Source organism: Marmota flaviventris, chromosome 3 (assembly GCF_047511675.1).
Source record: "Marmota flaviventris isolate mMarFla1 chromosome 3, mMarFla1.hap1, whole genome shotgun sequence".
Classification (NCBI taxonomy): domain Eukaryota; kingdom Metazoa; phylum Chordata; class Mammalia; order Rodentia; family Sciuridae; genus Marmota; species Marmota flaviventris.
The window spans coordinates 61,534,329-61,548,108 of NC_092500.1; the positions used below are offsets into that span (position 1 = coordinate 61,534,329).

At 34.8% G+C, this 13,780-nt stretch overlaps 1 protein-coding gene across 1 annotated transcript; it reads right to left on the bottom strand.

Moving 5' to 3' along the window:
• Window positions 1-12,321: 12,321 nt before the first annotated feature.
• On the bottom strand, window positions 12,322-13,263 carry LOC114087491 (olfactory receptor 6C2-like). Its single transcript, XM_027928990.1, has one exon. The coding sequence runs from the start codon at window positions 13,261-13,263 to the stop codon at window positions 12,322-12,324; it is 942 nt and encodes a 313-aa protein (XP_027784791.1).
• Window positions 13,264-13,780: the final 517 nt, after the last annotated feature.

Here is a 13,780-nt window from a genome sequence, read left to right on the forward strand (position 1 = left end):
CTTATTACATACTCTCACTTCCAGCCTATGTGGATCTTAGTGGTGAGTTGAGCTTCTTGTCAGCAACAGACAGTTGGGTCTTTATTTTTTATTCATTTAGCTTTGCATCTTTTAGTTGGGGAATTTAACATGCTTACATTTAAATACATTTTCAATAGGTAAATACTTACTACAGCCATTTTGGAAACACTTTTTTGGTTTTATTATATTTATTTTCTTCCCTTTCCCCTTTCTTCAAAGTCTTATTTTTGTGATTAAGTGATTTACTTCCTTTGTGAATGTGTTTTGATTTATTTCTTATTATTTTTGGCTTATAGATTTTTTTGTATTTTCTCTGAGGGTTCCAAAGACATCTTTGATTATAACAAGTTATTTTAAAATATTTACAACATAGCATTATTATGAAGGTTTAAAAAGAAGACAAAGGAAAAAGAAACTATACTAATAAAAACATTACATTTGCACTCCACTCCTTCCCACAGTTTCAATTTTTAGTATCCCACATCACATATTCCGTAAACGTACCAATGTATTTACTGGGTTTAGGCTCCTTTTGTTCATCATTTTCATACTAAAGACATAAATGATCTACATACCACCTTAGAACATTAAGGCATTGTGAATTTTTTCTGTTACTCTAATTCTTAAGTTTTAAATCTTCTCATCTTTTCTTCTTACTCTTCAACATCAGTTTCTTTCATTTTAAATAACTCCCTCTAGCATTTTTTGGCATTTAGATCTGGTGGGGACAAATTCTCTCAGCTTTTAGCTAAACATACATTTACTTTACATCTTTTTCATTTCAAAGAATAGCTTTGATGGGTTCAGTGGTTTCTTTTGCTAATAATTTGCTTTTCCTTTTTCTAAAAATCTCATGCCCCTCTCTCTTACCCTATAAGATTTTTCTAAAAAGTCTGCTGTCAGGTAAATTGAGACACCCTTATGTGTCATCTGTTTCTTTTCTTCTGCCCTCTTGAGAATCTTTTCTTTATCTTTCACTTTGATAACTTCATTAAAATGTCTTGGAATAGACTTGGTCAAGTTAAATCTGTCTGGTGAACCTTGAATTTCCTATACCTGGATATTTGTATTCTTCCATAAGTTTGGGGAGTTTTCTGTTGTTATATCTGACAATAAGTTTTCTATCCCTTAGGCATTCTAAAGTCCCTATTGAAGCCCAATAACACAATTATTTGCTGTTTAATGGTGTCCCCAAATCCCCAAAGGCTTTCTTTATTCCTCTTGTCTTCTTTCTTCTCCAATGGTGCATTTTCAAATAAGCTTTGATTTAATTAATTCTCTTTGCTGTTTAATCAATATTGCTATAATGCCTTCTTTCATATTTTAAAATTTTGCTTAGTGTATTTTTTGTGGTGCAAGGATTTCTGGTCATTTTTTTTTTCATTTTCAATTGCTTCAAATTTTCTGCTAATTCTTTGTTACAGTTGATCATTTCCCTATTTTTTGAAGCTTATTAAGTTCCTTAAAATTATTCTTTTAGAGTCTTCATTCAAGAGTTCACATCCATGTGGGTTACTATCCGGTCGTCTTTGTGTACCTTATTTGGACAGTTAGTAGTTCCATGAAAGTTCTTGATGTTTTTTTGGTGCACAATATCATTGAAGCGTTGGGTGTTTATTTCAATCTTCATAACCTATCTTTGTTTATGCCTTTATTTCTAGTAATTTTAAGTGGCCTACGTAGTTTCTCTGAGTCTGTAGTCATTTCTGCTATTTCATCTCTAGATAGTGTTCTAAGTCCAGGTTTGTTACACATTTGCTTAATGTGTTCATTGTGTCAGCGCTAGAGGGCAATCCAAGCACAGTTTGTCCCAAATCTGAAGTTGTGTTGGGCAGCATAAATTGGCTTGGTTTTAGAAGTTTCAGGCTATGGATTCTTTATAAAATAGCCTGCTGAAATAAGACTTGCACTGGAATGAACCAATTAGAAGGATAATTATTAATATTGGTGAGTATTTACTTGTTTACTTGTACTATTTTAGATACTAACCTACACAAAATCATAACAAAAAATCTATGAATTGAGTACAATTATTTTTTCTCTGTTACAACAAATGAACAAATCTGAATTCCAGAGAAGGTAATTTTTTTTTTTCAAAGTGTCAACTTGTAAATGACAAATCCAGAGTACAAACCCTGGCAACCTAATCCCAGCACTCATACACTTGAACACATTATGGCTATGAAATGTAAAACTGACCCTCTTGGATCCACGAGATAAGTCAGTAACTGTTACCTAATCAAAGAAATGTCAATGAACACCTCCAATTAGCCCTTTATTTGAAATTGATGATGGTGAATATCTTGCTTTTCAATAAGAAATAAAAAATAAGGAATTGTATTTTTTATATTATGAGAAGGTATTGCATTTTGCCAGTTTTTTTTCTCAAGCTATTGGGATGGTGATATAATTTTATCATTCATCCTATTAATGTGGATTCTCTAATTAATTGATTTGCCCATGTTAAGCCATCCTTGCACCTTAAGGATAATCACTCTTTTATAATAAAAAAAAAAAGTAAAAACAAACTCTGAACAAACTAGATTCAGAAGGAATTAGTATCAACCTAATAAGTCAGTGTATAACAAGCTCACCACTGACACCATATTCAGTGATGGAAAACTTGATACTTAGTAATCAAAATTAAAGACAAATTTTCCAATAATTACCATTTTCATTCAATATAAGACTGAAAGATAGAGCTATATCAATTAGACAAGAATATGAAATGAAAGGCATTCAATTTGGAAAAAAAAGTCAAATTATCTTTGTAGATAACATGGTCTTCAATGAAGAACACAATGAAGGTACACACACACACACACAATAACTGTCAGAACCAATGAACCAGTAAAGTTGCAAGATACCATATCAACATACAACAATCAGCTGCATTATATGTGCTAATGACAAACTATTTGAAAAGTTTGTAAGAAAACAATTTATTTTACAAAACCATAACAGAATAAAATATTTAAGATAAACGTAACTAAATAGAGAAAATGCTTCCATGCTGAAAACAATAAAATACTGATGGATGACTTTAGGGACACAAATAAATAAAAAAATACCATGTTATGGATTGGAAAATGTAACATTGTTAAAGTTTTATTTGTACAAAGTTATCTACACATTCAATGCAATCTGTTTCAAGATTTCAAGAATTTATTTTTACTGAAAAATAAAAATGTCTAAAATTGGAATGGAATAACCAAAGACTTTGAATAGCCAAATAAGTCCTGAGAAAGAATAGAGCTGGAGCCATAACACTTGCTGATTTCTAAATATATTACAAAGCTACAATATTAAGAAGAGTATGTCATTTGTAAAAAGATAGGAATGTAAACCAATTGAACAGAATAGAGAGCTCAATAATACTTTCATGCAGGTATAGAAAATTGATCTTTTATAAGTGCTAAAAATTCACAATAGCAATGACAATTTATACAATAAATAGAATTGGGGAAATGGCATATTCGCATGCAAAATACTGAAACTGGAGCCTTAGCTTCCATTATACACAAACTGAAAAAGTACTAAAGACTAAACATAAGATCTGAGACAATGGATGTACACACATGCGTGTGTGCACACACACACACACACACACAGCTGAGACAGTAAAAGTCTTAGGAAGAAATACATGCCAAAAGATTCATGGCCGTGGTCTTGGCAATGACATCAAAATCTCAGGTGATAAAAAACAGACATAGACAAGTGGGAACACATCAAATTGAGAATCTTCTGCACAGCAAAGAAAACAGCAGAATTAAAAGGGATCTCATGGAAAGAAAAAAAAGTATATACCATAAACATAATAAATGATTAATATCCAAAATATAAGAAACTGTAGACTTGACAGAAAATAAACTATATATTTGAAAAAAAAATGAGAAAAGGACCTGAATATTTATTTTTCAAAAGAGAACCTACAAATGTACAAAGTTTCCAACATCACTAATTATCAGAGAAGTGCAAATTAAAGCCACAGTGAGGCATCATACCTGTTTGATGGCTGGTATACAAACAAAAGCAGAAACAACAAACCCTCAAACTAAAAGTAGCAAGTTTTGGCCAGAGGAGGAGAGGCAAAGAAAAGACACCAACTCCAATTTTAAATCAAATTAAAGCAAGCTTGTAATTCTGACCAGCCAGGACTGTCTCTTCCAAAATCCTTGGGTTAGAGAATCATCCCACAGCTCTCTAGCAGCATGGTTTTATAGCAAAAAAAGTTGCAAAAGGCGAGTGTCTTGAGAAATAACAGATAACAGGATTTTGACAAGCATAATACAAAAGCAGATAGGAGGTTAATGATCTAAATGGTTTAACATTTCAAGTTAGGGAGTAAATTTAGATCTCAACACCAGAATTTATGAGGCACTACTAAGGTTTTAAAGAGGGTTGTTATCTGGTCATGGAAAGCCAGGCATGGGTGAGTTCAAGTCATGGGCAGGAATTCCAAGCAAGTTTAGAAATTCCAGTAATTTATAGTGAAACAGAAATTAACTTTTCATGATTTTGTGACGAGATGGCTCCCAATCTTAAAATAGAATTAGGCTGGGTTCATCAGGATGATGGTCCTCAGGAGATTTAGTCATGGGCCTTAGACATGTGGTTCAAAGTCTTAGACCCTGTAAACAGGCCTGTCCAGCTTCTAGGACTTCTCTGTCTGCAGTAAACTTAAAACATGAAAGACAAAGAAAAGATTCAAGTTAGGGAACTAGAGCTTGCCCCATCTGTATGTAGCTCTTGAAAATCAGAAAGGTGATCTAAGAACACAACCAGAGCAGGATTTGTTGTTTGTAGCTCTTGATAGGCAGGGCAGCAGCCCAGATCACATTTCATTGGAAAGAGAAAACAAGAAGATGGGGGTGGGGAGGTGGGTTTGCTCTGCAGTATTCTCAGTCTAAGGGAGAGGTTGACTTGGCAGCATCTTCCATAATTTACATTTGAATGGTCCTGCTCCAGCAATAAGACCTGTCCCTGAGGAAAGACTAAGACTCAGACTCCCAAATATGACCACCACAAAATTCTCCACTCCAGTGGGGTCTCAGAGACATCCGAGTGACGGGAGAAGATATATTGGAATTTAAAACATTTCCAATTTTGAGCAGTTAGACCAACAAAACCAAAATGTTATATTTCATGCAGCTATTCCTTTTAAAATATTAAACAATTAAGATTTGCTTGCTTCATGTATGGCCCAAACTTTCCTTTTGTGCAAAGTTTGATAAAACCGGTGTATAAGGAGGCCCTACAGCTTCATGATTGGATTAGCTCTGCTAAGGCTTGGCTTTCAAAAGCTGAATATTTGTTGTAGAAATCAAGTTGCATGGATTTTTGCTCTGAGCAGGCAGAAACTAACAGAAGGCATGGAGTTTAAATTACTTTACAAATGTTGATTGGGACATGACAATTTGCTGATTTGTAGCAACAGTTAGATTATGACTTACAAACTTATACTCAGATTAGTGTATGTGTGAGAAGGACATGGAGATAATTACATACTGAGGGAGAGAAAAACTAGATTTCATTCAAACCCGGTAGGGGCCTGAGAAAATATTTCTCAGATTTTGTAGCATATTTCTATCAAGCTGTGAGCTGTATGATCAGAGATTTGAAGGCCTCTGAGATGTTAGTTAAACAGCTAGCTTTTGAAAATGCTAATAAAGTTTGGGAAGAGGTCATTTGGCCCCAACCCAAAAAGGGAATGATATCAGATTACATACATCTTTTTTCAGAATTGGGACCAGCCTACTTCCAGGGTGTATCCATGGTGACTGCATAAAAACAAATTTTTCAACCTCCATTGAGAGACCCCAGCCCAATAACCTTAGGCCCAGTAACAAATCACCAGGGCTTGCTTTCGCACCTGCACAGACGTCAGATGTATTTTTCAGATAATCAGTTAAGTGTAACCGATTAAGAAAGGACAGGATGGTTGGGAAAGAACCGGCATGGTTGAGCAAACGGGATCATACAATGAAAAACCATACAATGAATAACAAATGGTTTTTATGTGGTTTTTCCAGGAACCTATAGTGAAAAACAAGTTTACCCTTTAAGTGACCTATATGCTGGATTCAAAAGAGCCAATGAGATACCTGCTACTGTGCTAGGCGGGAAACTGACCACTATACCCTATAAAAGATCTGTACCCCAAAGCCCGGTGTGCCAGTTCACCTAAGCTCCGGCTGAGGTGTTGCTGAGCACCCGCAGGCGCCTGTGTATTAATAAACTTGCCTCTTGCTTTTGCAGCCAGTGTTTCATGTGGTTCACTTTGGACAGGGACTCTGAGGGTCTTTCACCATTAAAGGAGATCAATTCTAAGAGGCAATGCTTAGACAAGACAGGGCAAGACAGGGCACACGGCAACAAATTGCAAACCAGTCACAAGTACAAAGGAGTGTAACAGGTCTTTGTCTGCAATGACAGAAAGGTAACCCCTGGGTACAGGCATGTCATGCCCAGAAGGTTGTAAAGGTAACACCTCTGCTTACACATCAGGGAAACTGGAGGTTGGGCCAGCCCCAGCTCAGCCAAATAATGGGGGCATCACAATTTGCTCTAGATCAGCTACTGGCAACTGTAGCAACTGTCACTCACTCTATCCCCGCATCCTTATGTACAGGATCAGTCTCACATTACATCCAAGATAATTTCCACTCAGGAATAGGGAGCTGAGAGCTCTGTTCCACCTCAAAAAACATACTAACACCAGAGATGGGTTCAAAAATGATTTTGACAGGCATTTATGGAACTCTACCATGAGATACAATAGGTTTAATATCGGATAAAAACAATTTAACTCAAAAAATAATTCAGGTACTACCAGGTGTTCTTGATGTAAATTTTAATGGGTAAATTAAAGCTGCTATTCAAACAAATTCCATTATTCAGCTTTCTCAAAAGTACACCACAGTGCAAATTATTTTCTTGCCTTGTCATTCCATAGGGAAAGAGTTATCAGATGCACCCTATGAAATCCAGATTTCTGGGTCCCCAGACACAACATCCATGGCTCAATTCGTTAAGAAATAGAGCCCTCTCTTGGAACTTAAAATTAATTACAAAAATTTCAAGGGAGTTAAAGATACTGGTGCAGATGTCTCTGTAATCTCCAGTAAATTCTGGACCTGAGATTGGGCTTTACACACAGCACCTGCCCACTGAGAAGGCATTGGATCTCTTAGCCTGCCCAAAGTGCTCAATACCTTCAATGGGAAAATAAAGAGAGCAATTCAGGACTCTTTATAACTTATGTCTTCAATACTTTGTCAGTACATTTATGGGGGTGAGATATTTTGAGCAGCTTAGGAGTTTTGTTGAAAACCTGATTCCATGGTGACATCTCAGATGTTTAATCAAGGATCTATTTCCACTAAAGTATTAAAAGGAAATTAACAGGAAAGGTATTTAACTATTCCTCAGTCTTCTCAACAAAGACAATTTAAATTATTGAATTCATCTAATCAAAAATCTTAACAGAGGCATTGATCTGTGTACCAGTCCAGGAAACAGCAGAAAAAAATTACTTGCCTGATGATCATGTCAGGGTAGACCAATGGCCCCGTACATGGGAAAAGCTCCAAGTAGCCCATAATTTTGTTCAAGAACAGCTTCAAGTTGGTCATATTGAGGGTACTCGAAGCCCTTGGAATACTCCAGATTTTATGGTAAAGAAAAAAATCTGGCAAATGGAGATAGTTACAAGATCTCAGAGCTATTAATTGAACTATGGAACCAATAGGACCTTTATATTCCAGACTTCTTCTACAAATTTCCCTCTTATAAGTTAATAGTAATAGATTTAAAAGATTGTTTTTTCATTATACCATTACATCTAGATGACTGTAAGAGATTTGCTTTTAGCATCCCAGCAATAAATTTCAGAGAACCAGTTAAGAGGTTTTGCTGGAAGGTGTTGCTTCAAGGTATGAACAATAGCTCCACATTATGCCAGAATTTTGTAGAACAGGCTGTGGATCCAGTATGAGAACAATTCCCTGATGCATATATAATACATTATATGGATGATATTCTTTTTGGTCACACTAGTTCAGATGTGCTTTTAAATTTTTTGCTCAATTAGAAACTTCACTTACTGCAATGGGTTTATGCATAGCACCTGGAAAAGGTGCAAAAGGCTTCTCCTTTTCAATATTTAGGCAACTTAATCAAATGAAGAACAATTTGTTCACAAAATCTACAAATCAGAGTTGATAGTTCATGAACTCTTAATGACTTTCAGAAATTACTGGGTGATATTAACTGATTGCAGCCAAGTTTAAAATAAACCACTGTGGATTTCTGTCCTTTGTTTCAGATTTTACAGAGAGATCCTTCTTCAACTTCTCACCAACTTATGGCAGAGCAAGGACAGCCTTGACAAAACTTGAAACTTCTTTTAGACTGCCCAGCTTACTAGAATTAATCCAGAAGAGTCTATATATTTATTAACATTTCCCACTATTCATACCCTACAGGGGCAATATGGCAGTCATTGGGAGTTATTGAATGTCTTCACCTAACTCACTCTCCCCAAAACTGTTGAGTCCTTACAATTGGTTAGATGAGAGTCTTCTATTTTTTTATTTAATTGATTTTATTTTTTTTAAATACATGACAGTGGAATGCATTACAATCCTTATTACACATATATAGCACAAATTTTCGTATCTTTGTGTATAAAGTATGTTCACACCAACTCATGTCTTTGTACATGTACTTTGCCTTTTTTTTACATTTCAATTCTTCTTACAAATATATACCACAAATTTTCATATATCTGTATATAAAGTATGTTGACACCTAATTCGTGTCTTCATATATGTACTTTGGATAATGAAGTCCATCACATTCCACCATCCTTGCTAATCCCCTGTCCCCTCCCTTCCCCTGCCACCCCTCTCTCATATCTAGAATTCATCTATTCCTCCCATGCTCCCCCTCCCTACCCCGCTATGAGTCAGCCTCCTTATATCAGAGAAAACATTCAGCATTTGTTTTTTTGGGATTGGCTGACTTCACTTAGCATTAACTTCTCCAACTCCTTTCATTTACCTGCAAATGCCATGATTTTATTCTCTTTTAATGCTGGGTAAAATTCCATTGTGTATATATGTTACATTTTTTTATCCACTCATCCACTAAAATGCATCTAGTTTGGCTCCATGGTTTAGCTATTGTGAATTGTACTGCTATAAACATTGATGTGGCTGTGTCCCTGTAGTATACTCTTTTTAAGTCCTTTGGGTATTGTCTGAGGAAAGGGATAGCTGGGTCAAATGATGGTTTCATTCCCAGATTTCCAAGGAATCTCCATACTGTTTTCCATATTGGCTGCACCAATTTGCAGTTCCATCAGCAGTGTATGAGTGTAGTTTTTCCCCACATCCTCACCAACACTTATTGTTGTTTGTATGCATAATAGCTGCCATTCTGACTGGAGTGAGATGATATATTTTAGAGTAGATTTGGTTTGCATTTCTCTGATTGCTAGAGATGATGAGCATTTTTTCATATACTTGTTGATTGATTGTATATCCTCTTCTGAGAAGTGTCTGTTCAGGTCCTTGACCCATTTGTTGATTGGGTTATTTGTTTTTTATAGGTGCTTAGCTTTTTGAGTTCTTTATATACCCTAGAGATTAGTAGATCCTTCTATTATTGTAACCCCTTTATCTACTCAAAACCATAGTTGATTCTGGCAACCTTCCAATATGTGGCCTATGGATTTTGCTAACTTTTCTGGTCAAGTATAAAGTCACCATCCTTAGGATAAGGTTATTAAATTTGCTCTTGTAACTTCATTTATTTTTCCCAAAATTGTATGTGCTCTACCAATAGTCAGAGCAATAACAGTGTTCATTGATGGCTCAATTCAGGAAAAGCAGGCTTCTAGAACCATGCTCATACTGAGATAAAATAGACATCATATATTTCTGCACAATGAGCAGAATTTCATGCTCTCCTTTGCATTTTATTTGACATTACTAATGAGGCAATTCATGTATATTAATGTTATTATTGTTAATAATAATTGGCTATTATAACTAAGGAGCCAATTAATGTCTGTAATGACAGTGCATATATGGTTGGAGTTGGAAAACATATTGAAACAGTTGCTATTGGAAATACACCGTCAAAGGAGTTGTTCCATTTGTGCCACACTTTACATAAGGCAATTCAAATTTATCAATATCCTGTTTCATTCATCATACCAGAGCACATTCTAATCTTCCAGGTTCTTTAGTACCAGGTATTGATAAGATTGATACTTGTTGTTGTCTGTCAACAAATTTCTTTATATGATTGCACATAAACCTCACATTAGTTACATCATCAGAATGTTTCTAGTTTACATAAAACATTTCATACTACCAGGGAGAAAGATCATCAAATTGTTTACCTATGTCCACAATGTATTATACATTTTCCATCTTCACCAACTGGGGTTAGTCCCCATGGTTTATCACCAAATCAGTTATAGCAAATGGATGTAACTCACGTCCTTCAGATTGGCAAAAATTGTTATGATCATGTTTTTGTCGATACTTATTCTCATTTTATCTTTGCCATTGCCCTTGTAAAAGAAAATACTCAATATGTCATTTCCCATTGCCCACCTGCTTGTACAATATTAGGCTGTCCTTTACAGACTGAAAACTGATAATACCCCAGCTTATACTACTTCTTCTTTTCAACAATGTTGCCACAAAATTTGTATTGATCTGAAAAAAAAAAAAGTATTCCCTATAACATCAAGGTCATGCCATAGTAGAATGAAATCATTTTTCTATTAAGCAATAATTACTTAAACAAAAAAAGGGGAAATAAGACCAATAAAATAACATTAATCATGTTTGTTTTTCTAATTTTTTTTAAAAACTGTGACTCTATAGGTCACACTGCTGTGGAGAGACACATGTCTTTCTCTGCGGCAGATCCATTTGGCCTAGTTTGGTGGAAACATTTAAAACAGGACAGTGGAATGAACCAGATACAGTGATAATGTGGGGTAGACGACATGCTTGTGTTTTCCCTCTGGAGGGAAAACTTTCCTTCAGCCTTATGCTATGTGTGCAACAGAAAATAATCAAAAACATGAAGAGAGAGCATACAGAATGGGAGAGAATGTTTATTGTATTCACCCCAGATAGAGAATTAATTTACAGGTTATATAAGGAACACAAAAATTTAACACCAAAAAATTACCCAATCAATAAATGGGTTCATTATTTATAGTGAACTCAATGAATACATTTTTAAGAGCTTCAACTCTAAGCTCTTTAATTTTTGAGTATTTTCTTTATTATTCCCTTGATCTTAATTTCAATTTATATTAGCATATGTATTTCATTATTTTTTCCTAGTGTTATCATCCCATATCCTTAATATCTTTTAAAAATCTTTCATATTCATTTTTTTCTTCCAATTTCCTAATTCTTTTTTTATTAGTAACACATGACAGTACAATCATCTTGACATATCATATATTTGAATCAAATGGGGTATAATTTCTCATTTTTATGAGTGTTCATATTTGTTTGTGTTGATTTAACTAGATTTCCTATTTGTGGGAATGTAGAATTTAGTGTTCTAATTCACTTTCATGCATCTATTCTGAATTAGAAACCCATAATAGGTGATTTTATATTTATATTGTTTTAGATTAAATATATATTTGTAATTGATGTTGTTCTTATATATAAGGAGATAGCAAATAAATCTTATGAGTGATGTTGAAGATTTCTTCATTTCTTCAATTTTGACTAATCATTAACTCCTATTGATATCTCCTTTTCCAAGTATTTTAATGGGCCTGAATGCCTTATTTGGTGAATATTTTAGCATGTCTTTGGTGTTTTTGTTTTTTAATTTTTTTATTTTGATTTTTGCATTTGTGATATTTATTTTGTATCTTGTATTACAGGAAAAAATGTAACTACCACTATTGCCATATAATTTACCCATAGATAATTTATACATTTTAAAATATTATTTTACTTCCTAGAGCAATAGTCCCTAGAGCAATATTATTTTTGCCACATCTCTAGCTCAGAAGTGGAGAAAAATGTAATTGCTTGGAAATTATATATTTTAGTTTCACAATGAAGGAAACACAAAGTATGAATTTGATTTGAAGTAATAGAGAGTTTAATAAAGATGAGATTGGGATGAAATATTAAATGTCATTGAGAAAGCTAATCAGGCAAATATGTAGAAAGGAAACAATGAAGTAATTTAGAAGCAGTAATAAAAGAATTACAGAATGTTTTATTTTATTTGTCACAACTTCTACTTCTTTGAGAGAAATACAATCTTCTTTATGGAGTCATTGAAAGCGTGTTTCACTTGCTTGTTCCTCAAGGTGTAAATGAAAGGGTTCAGCAAGGGCGCTACAGAAGTGGTGAGAACTGAAACTCCTTTATTTATGGCCACCTCTTCCTTTGCTGAAGGCTTGATGTAGATGAAGATGCAGCTGCCATAGGTGATGGAAACCACAATCATGTGAGATGAGCAGGTGGAAAAGGACTTTTTCCTTTGCTGAACAGAAGGGAATCTCAGAATGGTCCTAATGATGTACGTGTAGGAAAGAACCACACAGACTAGGGTAATAATGAGGGCAAACACAGCCACAATTATGACCATCTGTTCTAGTATCCATGTGTCTGAGCACGAGATCTTTAGGAGGGGACTTGCATCGCAGCTAAAATGATCAATGACATTAGAATCACAGAATTCAAGCTGGAGGCCTAAGCAAAGGGGTGGGACAATAATCATCAAGCCAGCTACCCAGCAGGAGAGGACTAATATGGTGCACACTCTGTTGTTCATGATGGTCATATAATGAAGGGGTTTACAGATGGCCACATAGCGATCATAGGACATAGCTGCCAGAAGAAAAAATTCTGTTGTTCCAAAGAGAAAACCAAAAAATATTTGAGTTGCACAAGCATTGTAGGTAACAGTATTGTCTCCAGTTGATAAACTGTACATGAATCTAGGGATACAGACAGTGGTAAATGAAACTTCTAGGAAGGAAAAGTTTCTGAGGAAGAAGTACATAGGTGTCTTCAGATGGGGATCCACCAGTGTGAGGGTGATAATAGTCAGGTTCCCTGTTACACTCAACATGTAGGTGAGCAACAGGAAGATAAAAAGCAGAACTTGCAGTTTTGGGTCATCAGTCAGTCCCAGAAGGATGAAAGTGGTTATTGTTGTGTGGTTCCTCTTCATTGAATCTTGATATTTACCTAATCCTTGTGTAAAAATCAAGATTTTATGAAGAGACAGATATTCAAATTCTATAGCAGAAGACTATGCACATAGAAGTCAAACAAATCAGTGTATGTTTATTTTCTCTTTTTATATCATAATCAATATTTTACTATTACAATAGCCTTCTTGTATTTTATGTGTATGAGCAGTGGAGATTTGTTATTGTCTAACATCCACTTTTTCTTTAATCATTTGTTCCCCTCAGAATTTAAAAATGTAGTTGATTGGTCACATACAAATCTTTAGGTGAACTCGATTTCCATATTGGTTACAGAAAGATGTCATTTGTTGGGTGCCTAATCGTTCTTTGTCCAAGCAAACCCTTTGTATACAGTACATATCCAGGTAAGTAGGAACAGGGATTCTCTTTACTGTTATTACTTGGGGATTGTTTTAAGGGTAAGATATATTTCTCCTAGAAAACAAATAAAGAATAATGACCACAACAGGATTTCTATAGTGGAGACTAATACTT

Excerpts from the sequence above, each read along its gene's own strand:
- LOC114087491 (XM_027928990.1), bottom strand. The coding sequence starts at position 13,263 with ATGAAGAGGAACCACACAACAATAACCACTTTCATCCTTCTGGGACTG.